We start from the raw sequence: 27,758 nt of genomic DNA on the forward strand, positions 1-27,758 counted from the left end.
CCCCACCCCCGTTTTTAAAGCACGAGAGATATCTTTAGGTTCCTTATGATAAAACTCAGTGGATTCTATTCTGAAGAGGGAAGGTTGGGGAAACTCCTTCATTAGTATGATTGGTTTTATTAGATTAGCTACTTTCTTTTCGATAGCCCCAGGGCTTTGGACCCTGCTCATGGAGGGCTGACCAAGGTAAGGAATCTCAGAGCAGACGCTGGGCAGGTGAGGATCCTCACAAGGTCAGGATGTGGTGGGGCTGACGTTTACAGGAGGAAGAGCTGTTGGGATGAGACAGAGTTGGCCTCTGCCTGCCCCAGAGCTATTCCCCCATCACCAACACCCTCCCCCCACCCCACCCCACCCCCGCTTTCAACGCCCTCCCATCCCCCTCCTTTTTTTTTCCAGACATATTTCCTTTCCAATCCCTTAAGTTATAAAATAGAACCAAATTTCTTGGAGCATTGTATGGGAAAGACTAAAAGAAAACTATAAGCCCACCCAGATGGAATGTTCTTTTTCTTTGGACGGTATAATGTTTTCATCTTTCAAATCCCTTTCACACTCATGTTCAGATTCAAGCCAATCTCTGCAAAAGGATGAATTTGGACAATTATTATGATTCTTGAATTTAATACTTTTAAACTAAGACAGTATTTCCCATTGATTTGAAGTTCTGGCTTCAGTGTCCTTACTCTCTCAGCTCACTCTCCCCGTGCCAACACTTCCATCACTCTTGGGCAGATGTGTTCCAAACAAGAATTTACTCCACTGGGCAAGATGAGGTTCATGAATTATTGATGATGTACTTGAACCTAATTTTTGGACTTGCTGATTTCTATGGAGTTTGCACATGTCAAGTTCCTCTTAAACTCCTCAAAAATGCTGCTTCACCTCAGCATTTTAGGAAAGACTTGGGAGCAATATTTTTTTAAAAACACCCTGAAAACTGTAGACAACCCTCGCCCATATTCTACTCATCCCACCAATGTCCAGTTGTTCCAAAGTATTTGTTATTCCCCTCTTTTTCTAAACTTTAAAGAAGATGGAGGTGGGATTCAGGGTGCAGTAGAGACAAAGAGCATGAAGACACTTAGATCCCAAGAAAGCTCCAGGGGAAACGACGGTCTCAGGGGATACAGACAAGAACTCAAGCCACCAAAACCAAGCCTGACCCCCTTCACAGTTTTGCTAAGGATACCCTTATCTATAATGGAAGTTCCCCCTCTTATCCTAAATGGGCTAGATTCTTCTAGTTTGACTAGTAGAAGTTTGAACTGAGGAATTTGTCCTTTCCAATGGGAAAATGTCAACAGGCGTGACTGTTCCTTGCAGGTATTTAAGAACGTTTACCATCTAGGATTGTCTTCCTAGAGATTTCTGTGGCCTCAGACCCAGAGTTAAACTATTAACCTAACAGATTTCATGTAGCGCAGGACAATCTCACGTAGCCAGGACGGGGTTGGCCAGTCATGACACCTTCAGTTAGCCTGATGCTGAGATTTAGGCGTCACCAACTAAACCAGCTCTGAGGCTCTCTTCCTCTTGACAGATCCTGAGTAACCTGGTGATGGAGGAGCTCATGCCAACCCTTCAGACAGACATCCTGCCTAAAATGAAGGGGAAGAAGAACGACAGAAAGAGGGCCTGGTTCGGTGTAAGCGATGATTTTGCCCTGCAGCTGTGCCACTCAAAATGAACATGCCTTTCCCTTCTCTTTTTAGGTTTTTTTTTTTTTTTTTTAATATGTAATTCCTTCCCTGGGTGGAGAACTGCCCAGTCTGCTCAGTCTCACTTACATGAGGACTAATCCAAACAGACTCAAACTTTGAAAGACAAATTAGAATGTGTGTGCAGTTTTGTTTATGTTGCGATTGTCTGCGATTAACCCACCCGCCTCTACTTGACTCCCTCAGGTGCTGACGCACGACAGAGCCCCAATTTATGTGTTGTTCTCTGTTGCAGCTCCTCGAAGAGGCCTACAACCTGGTTCGGCATCAAGTTTCAGAAGGATTAAGTGCATTGAAGGAGGAATGCAGGGCTCTGACAAAAGGCCTGGAAGGCACCATCCGTTCAGACATGGATCAGATTGTGAACTCAAAGAACTTTTTGATTGGAAAGATCAAAGGTCAGTGGAGATAATCCATGCTCCTACAAACTAAATAAGCTGTGTATCTAAGGCTCCATCACATAGTGAGAATTCCTAGTTTTAGAGGAGAATTACACGAGGGACTTGGAAGGAGATGATAACACTTGAAATAGGAGCGTGCTGGTGGTGCTCTGAAGGGCCTCCGCATGGAAACTTCAAGGACACAGGGTGGAGGAAACGTTGCTGCTTGCCTTGTAGTGGTGCCTGTGTGTCCTGATCCTGCACCTCTCCCGTTGTAGCACTTCTCGTACCAAATTGTAATGGCTCTGCTCCTGCCCTCTCCCTGCTGTAAGCTCTCGAAGAGCAGGGCCATGCTGCGCTGGTTCACTCAGGTATTCCCAGTGCCTAGTACCATGCCTGGTATATGCAGACTCACAGTGAATATTTGAATCAGTGAATAATGGATTTTCCTTTAACAAGAAAAAGACTTTGGGCTTAGAGTCAATAAATCTGGATCCTACAGATCTTCCTCCACTTATGATGGGGTTACATGCCAATAAACCCACCATACGTTGAAAATGCATTTAGTACATCTAACCTACCAAATACCATAGCTTAGCATAGTTACCTTAAACACGCTCAGAACACTTATATTAGCCTACAGTTGGGAAAAATCATCTAACACAAAGCCTCTTTTCTAATAAAGTGTTGAATATCTCACTTAATTTATTGAATACTGTACCAAAGATGAAAAACAGAAGGTCGTCTGGGTACAGAATAGTTGTCAGTGTATCGGTTGTTTACCCTCGTGATGCGGTGGCTGATGGGGAATTGTGGCTGCTGACCCTGCCCAGCATCAGGAGAGAGAATCTTACTGCTTATCACTAGCCCCAGAAAAGATCAAAATGCAAAATTTGAGGTACGGTTTCTGCTGAACGCCTATTGCTTTCACACCACTGTAAACTTGAAAAATCGTTAAGTCAAACCATCCTAAGTAGGGAACCGTCTATAGTCCCAGCTCTAATGGTAGATGGTCATGTGTGCTCAGGGAGGTCACTCGACTTCTATGTGCCTCAGTATCCTCCTCTGAAATCACATGGGAGGGCCCATGAGATTGGGGTCAGCAAACTGTGGCCCTTGGGCCAAAGCTGGCCTGCCACCTATTTTTGTAAATAGCATTTTATTGGAAGACAGCTGTGCCCACTCATTTGTGTACTGGCTGAGGCTGCTTTCATGCTACAAAGGCACTGTTGAGTCGTTGGAACTGAGACCTTAGGGACGGCAAAGCTGAAAATGTTCAGTATCTGGCCCTTGAAAGAAAGAAGTTTGTGTGTTTCCACACAAGAGAACTTAGATGACCTCTGAGGAATCCTACAGGATAAAATTCTATGGTTCTGCATTCCTACATCCCAAAAAGCACACCACACTGAACATCATTTCAGAGGGAAAGCACGCCGGCTCATCTGTGATTGTATATCAGCAATCTTCTTATATAGTCAGTTTTCAAATTATTCACTCACTCATTCATTCAAAATATAGTCACTAAGTGCTTTCTGAGCAAGGTGATGGAGCTTTAGCAGTGAACAGGGAAGACCCAGTTCCTGTGCTCAAGAGACTTAGAACCTAATGGGATTTTCTGCTTGGTGGGTTATCCTCTGCACTTCAGGCCCTGTTCATACTGCAGCCCAGCTCGCACCAGGCTCTTCTAACAGGTCCTCCTGAGAGGAGGTTGGAGGAGGCATAACTAGAGCAAAGGAGTGTGTGTCTGAATCTGTTGTTTACCTGTTCAGGTGATGCCTTCTAAAGCCAGATATAAATTAACTTCAGAGTGTTTTCTGTTTCCTATTATCCAGATCTCTTATTCCTTTATTAGCTCAACAGATCTAGAGTTGACTGTATATTGAAATGCTTTATACAGCTTAAAACTGCCAACACCCAACTCCTGTGCCCGGATACATTCTGTTTGTCTGGAGCTGAGCTGAACCTAACAGTGGCCATTCTCATGGCCTGAATTAAACCGGTCTCTCTTTCTCTCTTGCCTAAATCTCTGTGGCTCCAGTATATTTCACATAAAATGGAAAAATATTCTGCCCTGGACTAGTGTTTGTTTCCTAAAGGAAGCCTTGGAAGGAAATCGTGATCAGGTCTTTTTAAAACGGAATATCAGAAACACATTGTAACCAGGCCTCTGGTTCTCTCCCTTTAAAACAAGAAACTGCACATCAGGCTGCATTGATAAAGGACTTTGGATTTCAAGAAAAAAACTTTGGGAGTATTAAAGTAGCAATCTCTCCATTTCTTCCCATATGACTCTTGAGAGTGAAGCAACTGGCTTAAGTTCTGCCCCACAAATACCGACTCATTTAATAAGCATTTATTCTGCTCCTGCTGAATACAAGGTCTTTGAAGAGTCAAAGAAGAAGACATGATTTTACAAGTAGAAGAGGATAAAAAGCATGTCACAGATACTGAAACAGAAGGAAAAATATTATAAATGCCATAAAAGAGACAAGAACAGAGAGCACAGCGGTTCCTAAGCAGGAACCATTTCGACTTCAAAAAACCATGTGGGCTCCTCACAATGAGAGTACTGTTTTAGTGTCAGTTGATGGGAAAGAATGGTAATGCTAACAGGTATAGTAAAAGCTAACAGTTACTGAGTACTTGCAGAGGGTCACATAGGGCTCTGAGCACTTTGAACACAGTGAACTCATTTAATCCTCACCATAACCCTCAGAGTAATTACTCTTATGATCCCCATTTTACAGATGAGAGAACTGAGGTAGAGATTAAGTAATTTGCCTGAGATTCCAAAGGTAGAGTGTGACAGTCAGAACAAACCCAGCCCCCAGCCCCAGCATTTTCTCTCTTAATCACTCTGCTCAACTGAATTAATGTATGGCTCTTGAATTAATGTGTCACAACACATGAATCATTACAGCAGCATCTCTGCATCCTTGAAAAATAGCAGAGCATACCTGTGTGGGATGTAAAATTTATTCAATCATTAAGGAAACACCAGCAGACCATAGTTCAGGAAGCTGTGTGGTGGTTCCGGGCATTAGGCTGTCCTGAGTAGGTGAAATTTAAACTTGGCCTTGAGGGCTTCCCTGGTGGCACAGTGGTTGAGAGTCCGCCTGCCGATGCAGGGGACACGGGTTCGTGCCCTGGTCCGGGAGGATCCCACATGCCGCAGAGCGGCTGGGCCCGTGAGCCGTGGCCGCTGGGCCTGCGCATCCGGAGCCTGTGCTCCGCAACGGGAGAGGCCACAACAGTGAGAGGCCCGCGTACCGGCAAAAAAAAAACACAAAAACTTGGCCTTGAAGAGGTGAGTAGGATGTTTACAAGCAGAGGTGGAGGAAGGAAGGTACAGGTGAAAGGAACACTGAATAAAGGCACAGAGAGGGGGCTGGAGAACATGGTGGTACATAGGCAAGGGGGGATCAAGCAGAGAGGAGCATGGCCTTCCACGACCCCTCCCTGTGCCTCTCTCTGCCCCCATGCAGCAGCGGACATCAGCCAGCTGCTAAATCTTTTATGTATATTACGCGTGTTCATGATTATTCTGAAATTGCAATTAGACACTTTTCAAATAGTTCTTCTCTCAGAGTTAATTTATAAATAATTCATTTATCTTCCTGGCAAACGATTTTGCATTTTGGTATCAAGTAAGTTATTTATAGGAGTCATAGATTGTTTCATATTTGAGTCATACAATAGAAAGGGGCTTTTCCCTAGTAATTGTATGACCTGGTTAATATTTTATATCTCAAATACTTGTGAGTTACTCATAGTATCAATAGTATTGGTCGTCTCAGATTCTCAGAGTAAGAGGCAGTCTGACCCTCTGTAACTCTGTGAAATATTTCTGCAAATTGAAATAAGAATGTGGCCATTTGTCTCACCATAAGCAAGTTATTTGCCAATAAAAATAAACAAATATATTTGAATTATAATTCTGGATCTGAAAATTAGGGCGTGACCTTGGTTGTATCAGCTAACATCTCCAGGCCCCCTTTTTCACATCTGTAAAATGAGGGCCTGGACACTGAGATGAGTTTGTACTTCTTTGATCCCGTATGAGGTTAGGTGACTTAAAGAGTTCAGCAAAGCTAGACTTCCATCCACACAGTGAGCTCAAGCCTCTTCCAACTCAAATTTCCTTTACTGCATTGCTGCTTCCAAACCTGGTTAATCATGAGAATCACCTTAGCACTTAAAAATAAATGCAGATTTCCATGTCGTATCCAGACTTAGTGAATCGGGATCTTTACTACGCTTCTCTTTTTGACCCACCTCCTAGAGAAATGGAAATAAAAACAAAAATAAACAAATGGGACCTAATGAAACTTCAAAGCTTTTGCACAGCAAAGGAAACCATAAACAAGACCAAAAGACAACCCTCAGAATGGGAGAAAATATTTGCAAATGAAGCAACTGACAAAGGGTTAATTTCCAAAATTTACAAGCAGCTCATGCAGTGCAATAACAAAAAAAACAAACAACCCAATCCAAAAATGGGCAGAAGACCTAAACAGACATTTCTCCAAAGAAGATATACAGATTGCCAACAAACACATGAAAGAATGCTCCACATCATTAATCATTAGAGAAATGCAAATCAAAACTACAATGAGATATCATCTCACGCCAGTCAGAATGGCCATCATCAAAAAATCTAGAAACAATAAATGCTGGAGAGGGTGTGGAGAAAAGGGAACACTCTTTCACTGCTAGTGGGAATGTGAATTGGTACAGCCACTATGGAGAACAGTATGGAGGTTCCTTAAAAAACTAAAAATAGAACTACCATACCACCCAGCAATCCCAGTACTGGGCATATACCCTGAGAAAACCATAATTCAAAAAGAGTCATGTACCAAAATGTTCATTGCAGCTCTATTTACAATAGCCAGGACATGGAAGCAAGCTAAGTGTCCACGAACAGATGAATGGATAAAGAAGATGTGGCACATATATACAATGGAATATTACTCAGCCATAAAAAGAAACGAAATTGAGTTATTTGTAGTGAGGTGGATGGACCTAGAGTCTGTCATACAGAGTGAAGTAAGTCAGAAAGAGAAAGACAAATACCATATGCTAACACATATATATGGAATCTAAGAAAAAAAAATGTCTTGAAGAACCTAGAGACAAGATGGGAATAAAGGCACAGACCTACTAGAGAATGGACTTGAGGATATGGGGAGGAGGAATGGTAAGCTGTGACAAAGTGAGAGAGTGGCATGGACATATATACACTACCAAACGTAAAATAGATAGCTAGTGGGAAGCAGCCGCATAGCACAGGGAGATCAGTTCCGTGCTTTGTGACCACCTAGAGGGGTGGGGTAGGGAGGGTGGGAGGGAGGGAGACGCAAGAGGGAAGAGATATGGGAACATACGTATATGTATAACTGATTCACTTTGTTATAAAGCAGAAACACACCATCGTAAAGCAATTATACTCCAATAAAGATGTTGAAAAAAATAAATAAATAAATAAGTCAATCAATCAAACGGCAGTATTTCCTCTGGGAAGTAAGAGTATGGTTACATTTTTTTTTTAATCCCTCTTTATGATTTTCTGTACTCTTTATGTTTCTGTCACTAAGCATGTCATACTTGATTATCAGAAAAAATAGCGTGTGTTTTAAAATTGGGGGTGGGGCTGGGAGGCGGGGTGGCAAACCAGTTAGAATTTGTTTCCATTTGCCCCACAAAAAGATGGTACTTGAGCTTTTAAAAAGGCCCTGGAGAAGCGGGGAGGGGAATTGAATTATATCAACTGGTTAACGCTTAGAAAAATGAATTAAAACTTAATAAATTGTGTTTTTAGAAGACAAACTATGAATTTAGAACGATGATGATTGATAGGAAATACATGGGTCATTGGCATTTTCTTTTTTTTTGTAATAGGCATTATATATTCATAGGGACCAAGCAGAAAAATGCATTTCATCCCAGGGGAGAGGTAATCTTGGGGAGGGGAGGGATTCTCCTTGTTCCAATTCTCAAAGAGAGATTCTCTTTTTCCATTCTAGTGAGTGCTGGCACAGGACTCACTGTGTTGGTCTGTCTTGCCCATTTGAGCTTGCCTTGGCTGTTAAAGGGCTCTGTGGGGCACTGTCCAGCCCGGCCCCGCTCCAGTGCCTCTGAACCCAATTTTGCCATCACTCACAGTTTTCTGACTCTTTCCTACCTCAGCGATGGTGGCTCAGCCAGCAGAGAGAAGTTGTGCAGAGAGTGTGCAACCATTCCTGGCATCCATTCTGGAGGAGCTCATGGGACCGGTGAGCTCAGGATTCAGTGAAGTACGCTCACTCTTTGAAAAAGAAGTGGATGAACTTAACCAGAACTTTCAGACCACCAAAGACAGTGCCCAGCTAAAGGAGGTAGGATACGAAGCCAGGGAGTGGAATGTGAATTGTCTGCCTGGGACTGCCTTTTTGTGGGTCTTTATCTGCATTCATTCATTCTTTCCTCCCTCTCTCCCTCCCTCCCTCTCTCCCTTCCTTCCTTCTTTCCTTCCTTCCATTCAGCTCCCCTTCCATCTATTCATCTAGCCTTTCTGCGATTCATTCAAACACATTATTCATTCATCCATTCATCCATCTATCTACCTGCTTTCCTTTATTAATGGTTTTCAAGTTGCAAAAATAATAACATGCTTGTATAAGGTAAACAATATACAAAAATACTTATATAAAGGCAAAATTAATCACCATCACCCATACCCACCTAATTTTAGTCCACCCCAACTCCTAAGCCCTCTCCACTTCCAACTCCCTGAATTAACTAATATAAATAGCTTAGTATGTGTTTTCACCTGCTTCTCCCTTGTTCATACAAATATATACACGTATATCCTCATTTATATAAATTCTGTTTGTTGGTTTGTCTGCTTCCAAAAGTATGGACTCATCATAAAAACTAATGTTTCTCAAAGTATGGTCCTTGGACCAGCATCATCGTCATCATTATGGCTGCCCCACTGATGATTTACCAGATCAGAAACTCTGGGGTAGGGCCCAGCAGTCTGTTTTAACAAGACCTCCAGAGGACCTGATGTATCCTAAAATTTTAGAATCACTGACAGACATAACTGGGCAGCTTTGTTTTACACTTGCCATATCACGATAGACATCCCTATAAGTCAGTGGATAAAACCAGACACCTCTGTTTCTTTCCCTTTCTTTTTTTTTTTAATGCATACATACACAAAATTGTATATAAACAAGATCATTTGTAAATATTTTGAGGTTTCTTATTGTAGCCTTTTTTTGAACTTAACTTTACTCTCCCACCTCCCCCCCATCCCCTCCTTCCACTCAAGCAACTAGTGTTAACAACTTAGCATATGCTATTCTGTGCTTTTCTCCATGCTCATACAGCCTATAAAACACACACATTTTGTAGGCTATGTCTTTTTAGGTAGTTTGCTCTTAGAAAAATGGGATTATATTATATGTACTGCTCTGCTTTTCAGTTTTCTCATTCAAAAATACCTCATGAAACAATTTTTAAGTTAACTGTTCTAGCTCGAAATCATTTTTTGTAGTAACCGCATAATATTTCATGTATGAATACACCATGATTTATTCAATCATCCAAATGTTGCTAGCACCATGAACAAAGCTGCAATAAATAATCTTGTTATATATATTCATTTACTTTGATGCTTTTATTTCTATGGGATAGATGCCTAGGACAGGATTGCTAGGTTGAAAGGTAGGAATATTTCTCATGTTAACTGATGTTTCCATTTGCTTCCCAAAAAAAGCATTAAAATTTTACAATTCTACCAATTGTACATGGCAGAGGACTTTCTCCTTTATATTCCTGTCAGCATTAGGGAATCACTTGTTTAACTTCTGCCAATCTTACAGGAGCAAAGTGGTAACCGATTGATTTTTCCTCTCCTGTCTGTTTAATGATATTTAAAAAAATAGACACATTACAAATTATATGTCAAGGGGCAAGTTTGACAGCATGCTTTTGGTCATTAATTCTACTTCAGTGAGGTTCTCCAGAACTCACTTTTTTTTTTTTTTTTTTTGCGGTACGCGGGCCTCTCACTGTTGTGGCCTCCCCTGTCGCGGAGCACAGGCTCCGGACGCACAGGCCCAGCGGCCATGGCTCACGGGCCCAGCCGCTCTGCGGCATGTGGGATCTTCCCGGACCGGGGCACAAACCCGTGTCCCCTGCATCGGCAGGCAGACTCTCAACCACTGCGCCACCAGGGAAGCCCCAGAACTTACTTCTAAAGGGAGTAATATGTTCCTTTTACAAGCACAATGAAAGTGGGCCCTTGTTAAATTCTTTTTTTTTTCTTATAAATAACCAAGTTTCTGTATCTTTTTTAATTAATTAATTAATTAATATTTAATTTTGGCTGTGTTGGGTCTTCGTTGCTGCACGTGGGCTTTCTCTAGTTGCGGTGAGCGGGGGCTACTCTTCGTTGCAGAGCACAGGCTCTAGGCGCATGGGCTTCAGTAGTTGTGGCATGCAAGCTCAGTAGTTGTGGCTCGCAGGCTCTAGAACGCAGGCTTAGTAGTCATGGTGTGTCCCCTGCACTGGCAGGCGTATTTTTAACCACTGAACCACCAGGGAAGTCCCCTTGTTAAATTCTTGTTTAGAGAAATCTAGAACTCTAGATTTATCTCTTTTCTGTGACCTGAAACTCAGACAGCACATCCTGTATTATTCACAATCACCCTGTTACTGTGTTACTCCCCAGTTCTCCGTAGGCCTCCATTTTCAGCACCTTTCTTTCTGTCTTCTCTTTCTCCACCCACCCTCCTGTTTATTCTAGATCTGCAATATTCAATTTTTAAAATTACTTTTAAATAAACTTGGAAAATAAGATGCATTCTGTTGGCAAAAACACTCATAGTGTAAGACTATGTTGATAATACTTGAGGTCCTTAGTGGATGAGGTCAGTTGCTGTCCTCTTGCTGGAAGTCGTATGGCCTCATCGATCAAGTTATCACTTGTACAAACTAGAGGAGGGGGGACCTCAGGTTTTAAAACTGGATACCTCTTCTAGGCTAGGCCTCTTCCTATCTCACCCACCTCCCCATCCACTAGCAGAGGGAAGCCCTTGGGCACTGACAGAGCCTCAGAGAACTGTGGGGACTCTGGCTTTACTCTTAGAGTCCAGGGGGCATCCTGAACTCCCTGGGATTTTCTGAGAGGGATGTCACTCATTAAAGAAGGCTTTGGAGGCTTGTGAGCCCACAGCAGTTCCATGTGCCAAAGAGCCTTCCTGAACTCTTGAGCTCTGGAAGTGGGTACTTGGAGTCCATCAAGGGCTTGACAAGACTGAGCCCCACTGAATGCAGCCCTGGGAGCTTCCATTGTCCAGTTGGTTCTTCTACCAATCTCTATCCTAGCACTAGAGCTGCCCTAGGAACCTATCCAAGAACGGAAATAAGACAATGAAGATGTCACAGATATAGTGATCTGAGAAGTGATTCAGTCTAATAACATGTGTGATGGTTTAGAATTTATGTAATATGTAATAGTCGTGTAATATAGTTCCTAAGTCTGAAGGTGTGTAATTTTTCCCTTCACCAAAATGCAGCATCTAGACCGGCTTATGAATCTTCCATTGGATTCCGTGAAGATGGAACCTTGTTATAGTAAAGTCAACCTGCTTCAGGAGCACCTGCAGGATCTCAAGAGCCGCTTCAGATTCCCCCACATCGATCTGGTGGTCCAGAGGACGCAGAACTACATGCAAGAGGTAGGGGCGGTGAGGTCATCCACGTGGATGAGGTTGGGGGAGCAGAGAAACGAGTGCGGCAAATGAGACAGGTGTATTAGTGTAGCTCAGGGAAATGAGGCCCATTTCTTTAGTCACCATGTTGAGTGAGGACATATTTTGTGCTGTTCCAGCTGGCTCATCTTTCTTCCATGTTGATGAGCATCATAAAGAAGAGATATCTCAGGGAAATAAAGTAGCATTAATTGATAATTACTCGATTTGTCAAATCAGTGCTATTAATGTTGGATGCAGATTAGAATCATCTGGGAGCTTTTAAGAAATACTGATGTCTAGGCCACACTCCTAGTGATTTTGATATTATCTTTTTGGTAATTAAAAAAAATTTCTTCCACTCCCATCCCTACTGCTTTTAATATGCAACCAGGATGGAGAACCAGTGGCTTGAATCAATTCCCTAACCTAGTTAAAAGTAAATCAATCAATCAGTCAATCAGAGCTTTAAATTTGGATTTCTTGGGTCTCCTTGATAGGTTCCTTTTTTTCCCACAAGGAACTTTTTCTCCAGGGCAGGAGCGAATAGCTCAAACTCGTTCCATATTCTAATGCTTTCTAAATGAAGGAAGGGTGTGATCATTGAAGCCGTTAAGAGCACAATTCTACTTCACAAATGTTGGAAGGGAGCTTCCTGTGGGTTGGACACTGTGCCAGATTCCACTCTGGGGAGCTGATAGAGAGATTCTTAGGTAAATTCACTACAGCGTTGAAAGTGCTGAGAGAAAGGTATTGTGCTGGATGCTTTCGGATCACAGGCTTGGGGAAGAAAGGAGATTTTTCTTCTTAAAAGTTATAGGCAGGATTAAGTGGCACACTTTATTATCTAACCTCTGAGTTGTGAGGGATTAAAGACAGACAAGGAACAAAATTGGTCAACGGTTTGACTGAAGTCCCTTTGATAGTACTGGACCCTGGTGAAACAGGTACAGGCACAAGTGCAGAGAATAAGAAATCTGAACTACTTCCGTTCCCTAACCCACGAGCATGTCAGCCACAGTCTCCACTGAGCTCTGACCCTGCCTCCCTTCCCAGCCTGGCAGAGAAAGGAAGAGGAGTAGGGCGGGAGACTGGAAAATGGAGCGAGAGGTGTGCTGGCATGGTTTACATCCATCTGAAAGTGGAGGTGCAGAACTAAAGGGCCACCTCATTTCATTAAGCCCTGACCACAGGCACCAGGGAACACAGGAAGGGGATGACCACAGGAAATGATGATATCCTCAACCTCATGGTCTTGGGTTTCCCAGTTAAGGGTGGAAGGAGAAGAGATGAGAAGAAAAGATACATACACGTGTACATACACGCATAGGTATGTGTGTGTGTGTGCTTCCCAGCCCTTACTGATGCCACTGTGGCCATGGGCCTATGCATTTCACAGTCCATATAGTGGGATGAGGACCTGTTGCCCTGGGTCATCCACAGGGTAGTGACCATCTTTGGTGGTCATCGTCTCCTTCTCTCCAAGTTGATGTAGACTTGGAGAGGGTAGTGATCCCAGCCTGTAACTGCGGTCTGTTTCTGTGTTGCTTTTGGTTTCTAGCTAATGGAGAATGCGGTATTCACTTTTGAGCAGTTGCTTTCCCCACATCTCCAAGGAGAGGCCTCCAAAATCACAGTCGCCATTGAGAAGGTTAAGCTCCGAGTCTTAAAGGTAAAATTGTTCTCTCATTTGTGGGAAGCATGAAGCAAGAATGTGACCCATTTGTTTTGTTAAGTGGAAAATACCAAGTTCTCTGTTTCACTTGCCTCGCCTTTTAAAAATCTTTCCCCTTCTCTTTCCTCCCTGAGACACCCGTGACTATCACCTAGCAGCAGTTCCCCCACGACTTTCATGCCTATTCTGCCATCTAGTGGCTACTTTAGGGACCACAGGTCCTCAGCATCATTGTCACTTCCTCAGCCAGAAGTGACGTGTCCAGGCTTACTTGCATAGCAAGTGGACTTGATATTTATTGGCTATCCACTATAAGCAAAGGATTGTGATAGGTATTGCATGGAATATAAAAATAGACAAGGCACACCCTCTTTCTTCGAGGAGTTTACAGTATAGTAAAACCTATTTAAATTAACCATCATGATACCTGCTTTATGAAATTGTTTTAAATGTGCTTCATGCATAAGTTTATATTAAAATAGCTGTAATAATAGGAGCTTACATATATAGGTCATATCTTTAAGCTTTTTTAAAAACAACCCGGACTTCCCGGGTGGCACAGTGGTTAAGAATCCGCCTGCCAACGCAGGGGACACAGGTTCGATCCCTGGCCCAGGAAGATCCCACATGCTGCAGAGCAGCTAAACCCCTGCACCGCAACTACTGAGCCTGTGCTGTAGAGCCTGTGAGCCATAACTACTGAGCCCACATGCCACAACTGCTGAAGCCCGTGCGCCTAGAGCCCGTGCTCTGCAACAAGAGAAGTCACTGCAATGAGAAGCCCACGCACCACAACGAAGAGTAGCCCCGTTCGCCGCAACTAGAGAAAGCCCGTGTGCAACAACAAAGACCCAACACAGCCAAGATAAATTTTTTTAAAAACCTGTTTCATTTGATCCTCACAAGAACTTGTGAGATCGTTGGAATATGTCTCCATTGTAGAGATGAGGAAACTGACCTCCTAAGACATCACATGACTTACGTAAGCTCAATAGGCTAGTCTGTGGTGAGCTTAGAGCTAAAACTATCCCTAAGCCTAGTCCACTAATTTTTTATTACCTACTTTCCCTAAGCATGGCTTTGGAACAGAAGATCAAAGTCTCACAGAGCCTAGGAGGGGGTCCCTGAATTTCAGACCTGATCTTAATGCCTCACAGGCAGTAGGAAACTCTGGCAACCAAATCATTGAGATTAAAAGCAATATTTGTCACAATAACACACAGAATAATGAACCTGCCATTGAGAAAGAAAAGATAGTCCCAATGTCAATGCCACCTGCCACATCAACACAATTTTTACCTCTCAGGACAGTCCATCTCTTTCCTGGACACTTTTATCTACAAGAACATACTTCCTAATGCTAAGCCAAAGTTCTCACCACTGGTAATTCTAGTTCTACCCTCTTTGCTCATGTCCTTCTTCCACATGGTAGCCTTTGGTTGTTTGAATAGAGCTATGTTTTTGCCCCAAGTTATTATCTCCAGTATAAATCTCTTTAACCATTTTTTTTTTTTTTTTGCGGTACGCGGGCCTCTCACTTTTGCGGCCTCTCCCATTGTGGAGCACAGGCTCCAGACACGCAGGCTCAGCGGCCATGGCTCACAGGCCCAGCCACTCCGCGGCATGTGGGATCCTCCCGGACCAGGGCACGAACCCGTGTCCCCTGCATCGGCAGGCGGACTCTCAACCACTGCGCCACCAGGGAAGCCCTAACCATTCTTTATTTGGCCTGACCGTTCTGCTTACATGCCTGTGACTATGCTCCAGTTTGTCTGTGCCTTCCCCACTTTAAAGCAACACCTAAAACCAAACCCTGGTCTCTAGGTATGGATGTTCCATGTAGAACAGAGTGAATCATCATCTTTCCAGTTCCAGATACTGCACCTCTTTGGTTAACATGACATGGTGTTAATGTAGCTGTGAGCCAGATGCTCTCTTTCCTTGGTGGAAATCGTTACAACCTACCAATCCTGCTTTCAGGATGTAGAGTGAAGGAAGGAGATGATCATGACTCCCATGGACCAACTCAGGACAGGGGTGGTGAAATAATAACCCATCCCCCAGTTCTGTCTTCAACTTTCTAACACAGAAGTCACTCTGTTTTTTTTTTTATCTTACTTCAGTTTCCACATGTGTAAGAGGGGAGGGTAAGATGGGTCATTATCAGTCATAACCTTTACTTAGAGTGTGAGAGAAGTGCACAGAAAGATCTCTGAAACCTTGGAACACCACAAGGGTCCTCAGAAATTAGGGGGGGAAAGGGAGATGAAGTGAGTAGCTGAGTTTTTTGTTGAAGCAAAAGTGAACAGATTGTAATGTTGCTATTTAGCCTATGTTTCTATCTCTGTATTGACAGCAATATGATTATGACAGCAGCACCATCCGGAAGAGGATATTTCAAGAGGCGCTGGTTCAAATCACACTTCCCACCGTGCAGAAGGCACTGGCGTCCGTGTGCAAACCAGTAAGGGGATGGGTTACTCCAGAGCCTGCTGTCGTTGCCTATGAAGTTCAAGCAATTTTTTTTGGTCATGATGTGCTTACAAACAGTATTTGACCAGGGAGGGGTCAACAGACTTTTCCAATAAATAGTCAGATAGTAAATATTTTAGGCTTCCCGGCCATACTGTTTCTGTTGCAATCACTCAGTTCTGCTGTTGTAGCACTGAAGCAGCCATAGGTGATACATAAACAAATGGGCAGTCTGTGTTCCTATAATACTTTATTTACAAAAACAAGCAGCTGGCTGGATTTGCTGACCCTTGGACAAGACAAAAATCTCAAAGGGTAATAATCAGAGTTTGAGCCAAGTTAAGGGTTGCCATAGAATGCCTGAGGATACCAGGGGTTCCTCATTATGGTGTGACTCATAGGTCCAGCGTGTCCTCTGAAACTTGACCTCTACATCCATGAAGAGACCTTACATAACACGATTACAGAAGGCTATTTGTTCTGTTAAATCCAGTAACGTATGCTTACTGAAATCAATGAAACTGAAACCATTTAAAGCTGCCACGGACACTAGGCAACCAGTGACAGCCATGATTGTGAAGATGTGACTTAGTCTGTAGAGGAGGGTCGTGGATGAGCCAACTGCGGAGCCTGGGTCAAGACCTGGGTTCAAGTCCCAGCTCCTCTGTGTATGAGCTCTGGGGCCTCGGGCAAGTCACTTTTCTTCTCTCTTGGCCTAGATTTCATCAAGAAATGGAGATTATAATACTTTGCAGTATCCTCCTTAAGACTGAGAAGGCTAGGGTGATACAGTGAACATTTGATAAGTGCTTGCATGTGCTTGGCACTTTGTATGGATTGTCTCCATGATACTCATGACAACCCTATGAGGAGGTACTATTTATATCCTCATTGCACAAATGAGGAAGCCTGAGGGGCTAAGTAATGGGCCCAAAGTCACAGAGCTGGGAGCCGCCAGAGTCTGAACCTAGATCCCACTCACTGATAACACGGTATGTACTCAGAAAATGGTATTTACTACTGCCTTTACTACTGCTACATGATCTATGAGCTGGGACATTTGCAAGGCCGGCTCCCTCTTGGCACAAATGATAAAGAGCTTTTTAGAATTTAAAAAGGGCTTTTTGGCAACTTAGAGAGTCTCCAAGCATTGGAACGTTAAAATACTCTGCGTGAGTTATTTTACTGCGGAAATTTCTTTGGTCATTTTTATATTCTGTAAATGCTGTTTTTCTTCAGAAAACCATGGGCATTTCTAGTACCTGGCACTTCTTTCTGAGAGTATATTTCTTTCATAGAAAAGGATTTGATCAAATCAGGGCAGTAAAGAATCTGTCTATATGATTGTCTCTTGCCTGATGTGGATAGAAAAGTCCAGCCATCCAAAGGATGACTCAGTGCACCTTGGACATGTCTGCACGCAGATGTTCTGCTTAGTTTTCTTTTCCAATTCCAAAGGCAATCTGGGGTCCTTGGAGCCACATCCTCCCATGAGGGGAGAAGAGTAAGGAAAGTCCCCCTTCCAGTCTGCTCCCCTTTTTCCAGGAATCCGCAGAGTTGTACCCAATCTGTCAGAGGCTTTTGTGATTTTTAATCAAGAGAGACTGGTTTCAAGAGAAAGGCCCAGCGTTTTCAGTAATGAAGGATATTGTATCAGGGTCAAGAAATTTAAAAACATCTGGATTTACAGAATAAATAAATTAGGGAAGCATCTGCTTCAGAGAAGGATTCTTTATTTAACTGAAGTGTGTTTCCCTTGGTTCTTTAAGTCACAGCTTCCAAGATCTGTGGTACTCAACCCAAGCTGCACCTTAGAATTGCCTGGGGAGATTCTTTTTTAAATTCTGATTCTCCCAGACCCACCCTCAGGGATTCCAATTTAGTGGATCCAGGGAATATATGTCACAGTTTGATCAATTCAGTATAGAAGGCCTGTTTTGTAAAGTTGTACGCATCACAGTAAGTTCCCCTAGAAATGATTCCTCTCCGCAGAATTATTTAGCTGGTTGAAAGTTTAAAGGTCTACTGTTTATTTATTCAGCAAACATATATAATATGTATCAAATACGATCCAGGCGCTGTGCCAGGACAGTGTCCCTGCTGTCCTGGGGTTCACAGCCTAGAGGCCGGAGACAGAGACAGGTACACAGTGGACTTTGTGATGAGCACAGCAGAAGCCTTGTGGGGAAGAGTGATAGCAGAGTTCAGAGGAGGGTGCCCAACTCTGCCTATGGGGGCAGAGAGGACTTCCCAGAGTCGTGTTTTCGCCCAGTCCTGAGGGATGAATAACAGTCAGGGGACTAAGGAGCGGAAGACCACATGGGGAGATGAAAGGTGTTGCAGACATGAGCCTGTGCCCCTCATTTTGCAGAGGTAGAGAGAGGCGCAGGGCAGTGACCTGGCTTGCCTAGGGTCCCACAGCTAGTCCAGGGCAGTGTCCAGTTCCTGGGCAATGCTCTTCCCATGTGGCACTTTTCTGTGTGTCTGTCCTGTCCCACAGACCCTCTTGAGATCATGGAAGCTCATGTCTCTTCAGTCCTGTGGCTTTCCCTTAGGGTGGGTATAAAGGGGTCCCATTATTACCCACTGTGATCTGGTCCTGGGCTACAGAACCCCAAGTCCTAGCACTGAGAGTTGTCTGAATGTGGTGGCTTCTGATCACCTGCTATAAATCTTCTCCCTCCAGGCAAAAGGCATTGAATCCCACTGCTAAGTCCCTGGCTCTCTAAGAACCAGATGTCAGGAGCCCTCCTCCAGCACCATCAGGTGCAAGGATTACTGAGTTGATCACTAGGATATGATTTAGTTCATTTTGATCCACGACTTGACCTCATACCAATAACAGGCAAGCCATGTGGAAACTCTTGGAAAGCAGGAAGTGTTAAAGGATTTTGCATGATGCCTGGATTGCCTTAGATGGAATCAGTGAGTTCCAGGGCCAGTTGGAGGGAAAGAGGAGAACATTTCTGAAGAGTCTTTGACTAGAGATCCTCCACACCTGAAAAGGGGTCCCATCCTAAGAGAGTTAAACATACCTCTACTCTAGGACCCAGCAATCTCACTTCTAGGTGTACACTCAAGATAAATAAGTCCTAAATCCACAAAATCATGCACAAGAATATTCATAGCAGTTATGTTCATAACAGTCAATATCATCAATAGGAGTAGAGATAAACAATTTTAGTTTACCCATATGAGTGCCATTTATCAATAAAAAGGAATGAGCTACTGCTACATGTGGAAACATGGATGAATCTCAAAAAAAAAAACACAAAAAAAGAATACAGGATTCCATTTATATAATTTTAAAGAACAAGAAAAACTAATCTATTGTGATAGGCACAAGATCAGTGCTTATCTCTTGGGGTGGGAGGAGTGTGGACTAGAAAAGGGTATGAGGGTGATGGAAGTGTTTTCTGTCTTGATCTGGGTTATGGATTTATAGTATATAAATCCATATATTTTATAGTATATAAATATATATATATATACTATATATATATACTATATATTTTATAGTATATAAATATATAGTATATAAATATATATAGTATATAAATCCATATATTCCATATAAATATAAATGTATATTTATACATTTAAAATCATTGAGCTGTACTTTTAAAATGTGTGCATTTTTCTGGGTATAACTTATACCTTAGTAAAGTACTTTTGGCATTTAAAAAAATAGCAGAAGCAGAAGAGGGAGGAAATGTTTTGGTTATGATGAAAAAAAGGAGGGTCCCAGACCCACTGACAAGGCCTTGAGATGATCAGAATCTCTGGTGTCTGCCCACTCGAAGGGCACAGAGCATGTCCCCAGTACAGGGAATGGTGCCTGCGGAAAGGGAAGGGGAATGACCAATGCATCACACTCCAAGGGGGGATCACAAGTGACAGCCGTCCTTTCCATAGCTCCTCTGAGAACTGGCATCTCATGTTTTGTCCCCCTTGTCTTCTTATCTCTTCCTCTACAGGAGCTTCAGAAATATGAGCAGTTCATCTTTGCAGATCACACCAATATGATCCATGTTGAAAATGTCTATGAGGAGATTTTACATCAGATCCTCCTTGATGAAACTCTGAAAGGTAAGGAAGGTTTCCCTGGTGCTGGAGAAAGCTCTAGATAGAGGGGAGTACCCCTGAGTGGACCCTGGGAGGCCAGCTAGGTTTTATCAACAGGAATGAAAGGGGAAGAGGAAATTGACACGAGGAGCTGGGGAGACAGAGAACAGGGACAGAAGGGACGTCCCCTGAGCAGTCATGATTGGGCTCATACTCTGGCCCGTTAGATATTATTTCTCTTTCAATCCAGATAAGGACTCTGTGAGAGGAGATTTTTAAGCTTCATTTTTCAGATGAGAAAACTAAGGCTTAGAGACATTAAACCCAGGGTGTCTCATGAACAGCTATCTTCCTCCAGCTGTTGCAGACAGAACAGAGGAAAAAGGGCTCTTCTTAGCCACAGGCTCACAACCCCTCCCGAGCCTGGAGGGGGTGATTCAGTAGCAGGGCTTCCCAGCTGCTCTGCTCTCTCAGCACATTACTCACCTCAGCTCAGCTGGACAGAAAGACACTGGGCGATGACTCCGTCCTCTGTGAGTCTTGTTAAGACTCTAGCACCCAGTGTCCCATGGAATCAGTCCTTGTTTGGGATAGGAGTGTAGATAGGAAAACTTGGATAGAAATAGGCTGGAGAGGGCCGTCCCTAAAACTATAGGCCTGAAACATATCTGGTCTCCACAAAGAGCATCACCAAAACCCCTCCACAAAGAAAGCTGGCCAAGCACAAGCCCCAGGTCCAAGTAGCTCATCCAGTGAGATAAGGAGTATAAAGATGTCAGCACAGGGCTTCCCTGGTGGCACAGTGGTTGAGAGTCCGCCAGCTGATGCAGGGGACACGGGTTCGTGCCCCGGTCTGGGAAGATCCCACATGCCGCAGAGCGGCTGGGCCCGTGAGCCATGGCCGCTGAGCCTGCGCGTCCGGAGCCTGTGCTCCGCAGCGGGAGGGGCCCCAACAGTGAGAGGCCCGCGTACCGCAAAAAAAAAAAAAAAAAAAAAAAAAAAAGATGTCAGCACAGTATCTGCACAAAGGAAGGGCTCAGTCAAGGCCACTGGTAGTCCACCATAGCACCTTTGGGCAAATTAGAAAAAGGCTCCCTTCCTCCAGACACCTGACTACTCTCTGTCAAAAAATTGTCATGACATACTGATTTGGTTCAAGCAGGACATGCTACTGCTGCCTGCTGGAAAATTACTACGCTGAATACCCACATCTATGCTGTCTCTGATGTGAATGGCACCCCCTTGGGTGTGAGATCACTGGGCACTGTACAACCTGCACAGCCAGAGGTGGAGGCTGGTTGTCAGAAATGTCAGCTGCTGGTTGTTACTGTTGATTTTACTCCTCTCAAGCCTCTAGGGCTGAGTTAGAGGTACATAGGCCTTCAGTTTGGACACTGCAGGTCAACAGAGCTCTCTCTGCATGCTCAATACTGAGGACCCATTACACTTTCAGGACTGGACTTTGAGTAAAAGCAGAGAAAGTTAAGGCCTGTTCTGCCCTAAAGGAGTTCAGTCAAAGTAGGCAAACTGGAGCCACACATACTAGCAGCTAATGAAATGTGATGGGGACCTCCATGGGTACTACAGATCATGCTGTTATAGATTTGAGCTCCTTGAAAGCCAAGGCCATATTTTATTCATCTTTGGATTCTCAGAGTCTGTCCCATAGTTGATGTCCAGTCAATGTGTGCTGTCTGAAGAAGTAAATGAGTGAAGGAATGAATGAATGAACATTACAGAGGTTCAGGGTTTGGCACGAGTTTGTAGGCTCTGGTCATCAGGGAAGACTACCTGGAAGAGGGTGGATGTAAGCTGAAACTTGAAATTGGGAAATTTTGATGGCCAGAAAAGCTGAGAGGGGAGTTTGGCTTCTGGATAAAAATCAGAAAATCCAGGTTGGCCAGGGCAGAGTATTAACATTATGTTTTGTTTTCTGGCATCCCTCAGTGATAAAGGAAGCTGCTATCCTGAAGAAACACAATTTATTTGAAGACAACATGGCCTTGCCCAGTGAAAGCGTGTCCAGCTTAACTGATCTAAAAACTCCTGCAGGGTCAAACCAGGCCAGCCCTGCCAGGAGAGCCTCGGCCATTCTGCCGGAAGTTCCAGATAGTGAGATCCTGAGTAACGAGGTATTCCAGGAGTCAGGGGAAAAAAAACAGCCGGGGGTCCCTCGTCCATTGGCCAAAGGAGAAAGCCTTTGTTTCCCTGTGCCCAGCCCGCCCCCAGATGGGGACGGGCAGGTCATCATTTCAAGCACAGATGACCCTGTTGTGAATCCGGTGGCTGCAGAAGACACAGCAGGAGCCCTGGGCAAACACTTGTCAGAGCTGGAGTTTGGAGAGACTCATGAGGGCCAAGAACCCACCCAGGAAAAGCCAGAGCCCACCTCCGCCTTGGGCTCCTTGAAAGAGCTCAGAAATTTGTTGACGGTGACCACTGAAGTACCAGGGGAATCTGCCGCGCCTGAGATTGAAAAAGATACAAGTAAGGAGACCCTTGTTCCCCAAGAAATTGAAAAAGAAGAGGAAATGACCCAAATCTACACAGAGACCAATCAAGCACCTGCCTCTAGTCAGGTCAGCAGCGAAGAAAGTGAAGTCAGTGAGAGGGAGGTCCATCCTCCCTCTCCCGAGGCTGAGGCTGGTGGGGTAGAGTTGGGGGCATCTCCAGAGGCTCAGCCAGCCTGCGGGGGGCTCAGCGAGGGCGCCAGGGGCCCAGGCCCCTTAGAGGAGCCAGCGGAGGCCGGGGAGCCCACGGAGAGGGAGCTCACGGCCAGGTCCTCCGGACTGGACGCCCTTGAGGGAGGAGGGCCCAGGTGCGCTGTGGAGGCTGAGGCTATGCCCCAGGAAGGTTGCAAGTTAAGTTGTGACCCCGTCAGCCCCAGTGAGAGCCAGGTTTCTCTGGAAGAAGAGGCGGTGGGAGGGAGCCACAGCACAGACCAGGCTACCGCTAGCGTGGAGGCAAAGAAGAGTAAGGCCACCCGCGTTCACGAGTGTCAGTGGGTGGTTGAGAGTGACGCAGACACCTATAGCCTAGATTCACAGAGAGAAGATCCCCCAGAGCGGCCCTCGGAGGAGTGAAAGGGACAATTTGCCAAAAGTCTTTCTTTGAACAAACTCAGCCGAAAGGATACAGCTCAAGGATACACTTCGGGGTTGCCTGCAAGTTGTTACCAGAACAAAAAGAAAAAAAAAATATGAAGTACTTCCTTAATTTGTGTAATGAAGCTAGAGGGAATGCGCATAGAGCATGAGCGCTGAGGCAAACCTTTGTGCAGTGGAACTGTTCTGCCATGAATTACTGCTTTAGCATTTTGACAGGAATTACAAAGGTAACGGAGTGTGTGGGGTGAGAGGCAGCTGAGGGTGTCCCCGGAGGGAGGGTGCTGCAGAGAAGACAGTCGGAGCGCTCTGCACATTCTCCTCTAATGCACTTCAAGGCTTCAGAATTTCTTGTAAGAATGCAAAGGCATACTGTAAATGCAGCTTCGCCGTCTACTTACTATACCAGCCTCACGGTCTCTTAAGAAAGGGAGGTGGTGAACGTCAGTCCCCCTGCTGTGTGCAGCCCCACAGAGCCCGAGAGATCATGCCCCAGACATCTCGGGGGAAGCTGAGATGGGGAGCAGAAACGGAGGAAGGTTGTGGTCTGTGAAGTGGTCTGGGCTGCTTCCTAATTGTGCTATCAATTTCTTACTAATTAATCTTGTTAATTCTTATAAATTAATCACTTTTTGGAGAAAATCAGATGAGACAAGGAAATTTCCTGGGCATGTTTACGCCTGAAAGCATTCCAAATTAGCCTTAGACTGTGCAGAGAAAGAGCTTAGCTGAATTATCGAGCATAAAGCCTACCAATTAAACAGACATCATTTGAACAGCTATACTAGGCCACATGCTGTGTTAGGCACAGTCACAACAACAACAACGAAAGGACGCAAGAAAGAAAGAAAAAAATGAAAAGATAAGGTGCTTGTCTAGTATAAATTAAAAGGCCCAAAGGAACTTAATCTAAAAGAAAAAATATGACAACTTTCTGTCTTTCCATTGAAACAGTCCTGGTTTATTCTCAGGAGGGAATGAAGTGAATACAGTGAATTAAAAAAGAAAGAAAGTAGAAAAGAGGGAAAGAAAAGGGAACGAGAAAGGAAGAGAGAGAGGGAGAGAAAAACCAAGCTATAGATCATTAAGTTCCAAAGATGTTACCAGAAAAGGAAATTATTTGTTCAGTTGTTCAGCAAGTTGTTATGTCCCAGGTGCTGGGATACTGTGGTGAAAATGACTCTGCTCCTTTCTCCCAGAGCTTACACTTTAATGGAAATAGACGGAAATACGTCTTCTAAATGGATCTTGACCTTTACCTGTTAATGTTAAAGGTGGAATGGACTTACTTGTAAAAGATTAAAAAGATGTGTCCTCTTGTCCTTCAGGAAAATACCAGATTATTTCCTGAAAGCTTTAGTCCCAGTTCCACATCTTGAAGTTTCCTTCCACAAATTTTAATATTAGATCCAACATATTGTCCTAAGAGCTTGTTTTGATCGTCATCAGCAAGTAGTTTATATCAGTTTTTTAAAGAATTCGTCCCATAGTTTGACCATTTAACCAGGAACTAAAATGTCTCCCTCTCCACCTCTCCATGAAGAATTGCTTGGATTTCTAGGTCATAAGGGATGTAGAATAATCAGTATCAGTATACTCTCATACTGAATTGTTTCAACTTCTTTTTCAGTGTTTAGATCCTCACGTTTGTGAAGGATCTCATTGTAGGTAAAGAAGGTGGAGGTCACTCCTCCCCTGGTCCTCGCAGTGCCCGTGCTCACTCATGTCCTTGCGTTTGGCTTAGAATATGACAATTATGTTTACTTCCTGTCTCTCCAGGGGCTCCTTCCTTCAAGGACGGACACCAGGGTTTAGTCCTCCTGTGTACTTCCTGCACACACAGCCTTGAATAATGGCTCCCTGCCTTCTCAAGTCACTTGAATATCCCTAGTGCCTAACAAGGAACTGCTTGTGTCCCGGTGCTCAGGAAATGTGAGAACTGATCACCCACCACACGGCTGTGCCGGGGCTATTTGGGGCTTTTGCTGTCAGGCAAGGAGATGTTTTTACTTGGGCTTTCTGCCCTTGGGGAGTCTTCTCTTAAGTCAAGTCCAAAGTCCAAGGGGCAAGTGGCCAGATGGTCCGATGTGCTGCCCAGTAAGGCCGGGAGCCAAAGGAGCAGTACCCAGCCTCGCCCAGGACTGCCCTTCTCTCCGGGAGAATTGTGACAAGGAAGCGAGGAGGTCAGGGCCCAGGCTGAGCCCACACCGGAGCTTCCCAGCTTCGTCCCTTTGCTCACTTCAGGGCTTTTGGCACATCTTGGAAAGCTAAGAGATTTTTCCAAACCTAAATGAGAGTACCTGTCCCTTCACTGGATGGATGAACATCAATCAGTGCCCTCCCTTTACCCATCCGTAGACCAGAGGCGACCAGACACCAAGTGGAAGGATGTAGCTGAGAACACAAGGAATTTTTCTGTACATATTTCACAAAAGACAAGTCCACTAGATTAAGTCTGATGATTGTTCCATTTGAAGATGGAACAGGAAATTAAAGTGCATTAAAATTTCCTTATCTGTTTTAACATGTTGAGTGGAATAGCTTCATATTACCATGAGCTTGTCTTGCTTTTAATACAGACTTATCTGTATTGCTTCAGTGGTTTCCAGGTTGGAGCAAGGTTATTGTGATTTAAATGAGCAGCTCAAAAAGCCTCTGCAGGCTGCTTTGGGGATCTGTCTTATGGGCAAATCATTTGAAACGCATAAAACCTCAAGACATGGTCTTCAGCAAAAATTCCATGACTTTAGTTATGTTACCACTGACTTTTCACAAAGAAAGAATATTTTCCTTGAAAAATAATTAGCTTGTCATTTTTTTTCCTTTGCAGCTTAAAGACAGTAGTGCTTTGCATTATGCAGAGTAAACTCTCCTTTCAAAAAAAAACGTATTTTAGAGACCACAAGGATAAGATTCCAGTTTGTCCAAAAGCTTTATAAAGAGGCTGAGTGTGAAGAACTACAGGTCTTCAGGCTCGATCTTCTACATTTTATTACAGAGATTCTCAAGTCTGGTTTTGTAACCCTCAGATTGGAGCCAGTGATTTCAAAGGGTTCCACAGTTCTCTCAGACAAGTGATTTTATTTCTTTATAAAAAGTGATAAGTGATATATGCTACATAGCAATTTTAATTTGGGGAAGAGAAGGACATCACTGACTAAATAATAAAATTTCACTAGGTAAAAAAGTTGGCTACATGTGCCTTCTTACTTTACCATAAACAAATGGGTTTTACGATTTGCCTTCTGAAGTCTGCAACCTCAGCAAAGAAATCTACACTGTGGATTGATTTTTCTGGTCACTATAGAAAGCATATAAACTTAAAACACTTTGTAACGACATATTTACCCTGCCAAGTGCCTATATTGCAATAAAATGTTTGTCCTTAAAGAAGTGTCCAATGTCATATTTATTTGGAATGGGGCTGGTTTCATCTTTTAAGCATATGTCATACTTGAGCTGGGAGGAAGAGACCTCAGAGACAGAAAGGTGAGTCACTGTTGCTGTATTATGGAACTCTTTACTTTTCTCTCATCAGGAAAGAAGCCACAGGGAAGTCACTTAATGTCAGTTGTAATTATGCTTTTAAAATGCATATGCTAATTTCTCTAGGAATTGGATTACGTCTATAATACAGCAATGGGCAATTATTCTTGATGTAATTGAACTGCTGTTCAAACAAATTTGTTTTCAATGGGCAACACTGAGCAAAATATTTATTCTTTCTATAATTATAAGTAAAACAATATTTACTCACCAATATCCACAGTTGCTCATTCATCCATAAATTCATTCATCCAAAAAACAATGATTGTGTATGCAGGCGCTCTAGTGAGTGCTGGAGAAACAGAGGTGAGCACGGTGGACATGATCCCTGTATCAGTAACCTCGAATTCTCAGGGTGGACACGGCCAGGGAGAGCTCAGAGTGGGTGGTTGCTTCCTTATCTGACATAAGCGTTGTCTGTGATCTCAGCTTTAACTTTATCTACACCAACAGCTTCAGGCAAGAGAGGAAGAAGAACTGGAGAAATCATGTCTGGTGGTGATGGGGACACTGTGTAGCACAAGCTTCACCACTCCCACTCCTCCGTCCATACCCAAATTCCGGTACGCAAGCATCAGTCTCAGGGTGGCTCCTCCAGAACTTCTATTTAGGGCCAATAATCAGATTAGAATTGGGGTGGGGGGGAATTTGAAAGCACTTTTGCATGTTTTTTTTTTGTTTTTTTTTTTTTGCGATACGCGGGCCTCTCACTGTTGTGGCCTCTCCCGTTGCGGAGCACAGGCTCCGGACGCGCAGGCTCAGCGGCCATGGCTCACGGGCCCAGCTGCTCCGCGGCGTGTGGGATCTTCCCGGACCGGGGCACGAACCCGTGTCCCCTGCATCGGCAGGCGGACTCTCAACCACTGCGCCACCAGGGAAGCCCTGCATGTTTTTTGTTTTATGTTTATCTGGTGTGGCTAGGATGGAACTGACGGAGGTCCCGGGAAAGGTCAACTACAGCTTTTCTCTCCTCACAAGCTTCGAGCCCCTCCTGGTTGAACACCTCTCAACCTTTGCCACAGCCTCCCCTTTGTCAAGAATATCTGTCCCTC

General features: G+C 44.0%; 1 protein-coding gene across 2 annotated transcripts in view; it reads left to right on the forward strand.

Moving 5' to 3' along the window:
* NIBAN1 (niban apoptosis regulator 1) overlaps positions 1 to 26,553 on the forward strand; it is a 162,750-nt gene extending 136,197 nt beyond the window's left edge. Inside the window, exons 7-14 of one of the 2 annotated variants that reach the window (XM_022593361.2) lie at positions 1,544 to 1,648; positions 1,957 to 2,119; positions 8,291 to 8,478; positions 11,671 to 11,832; positions 13,406 to 13,516; positions 15,876 to 15,983; positions 19,969 to 20,080; positions 22,004 to 26,553. In XM_022593361.2, coding sequence (XP_022449069.1) covers positions 1,544 to 1,648; positions 1,957 to 2,119; positions 8,291 to 8,478; positions 11,671 to 11,832; positions 13,406 to 13,516; positions 15,876 to 15,983; positions 19,969 to 20,080; positions 22,004 to 23,139 — 2,085 coding nt within the window. In that variant the 3' untranslated portion in view covers positions 23,140 to 26,553. The remainder of the gene's footprint in view (positions 1 to 1,543; positions 1,649 to 1,956; positions 2,120 to 8,290; positions 8,479 to 11,670; positions 11,833 to 13,405; positions 13,517 to 15,875; positions 15,984 to 19,968; positions 20,081 to 22,003) is intronic. The other variant, XM_089910025.1, reaches the window with a different exon arrangement.
* The last annotated feature ends 1,205 nt before the right edge of the window (positions 26,554 to 27,758 follow it).

The sequence above is a fragment of the Delphinapterus leucas genome, chromosome 1 (assembly GCF_059928025.1).
Source record: "Delphinapterus leucas isolate spDelLeu-1000000601 "Yukka" chromosome 1, BTC_Dleu_Yukka2, whole genome shotgun sequence".
NCBI classification, from domain to species: Eukaryota; Metazoa; Chordata; class Mammalia; order Artiodactyla; family Monodontidae; genus Delphinapterus; species Delphinapterus leucas.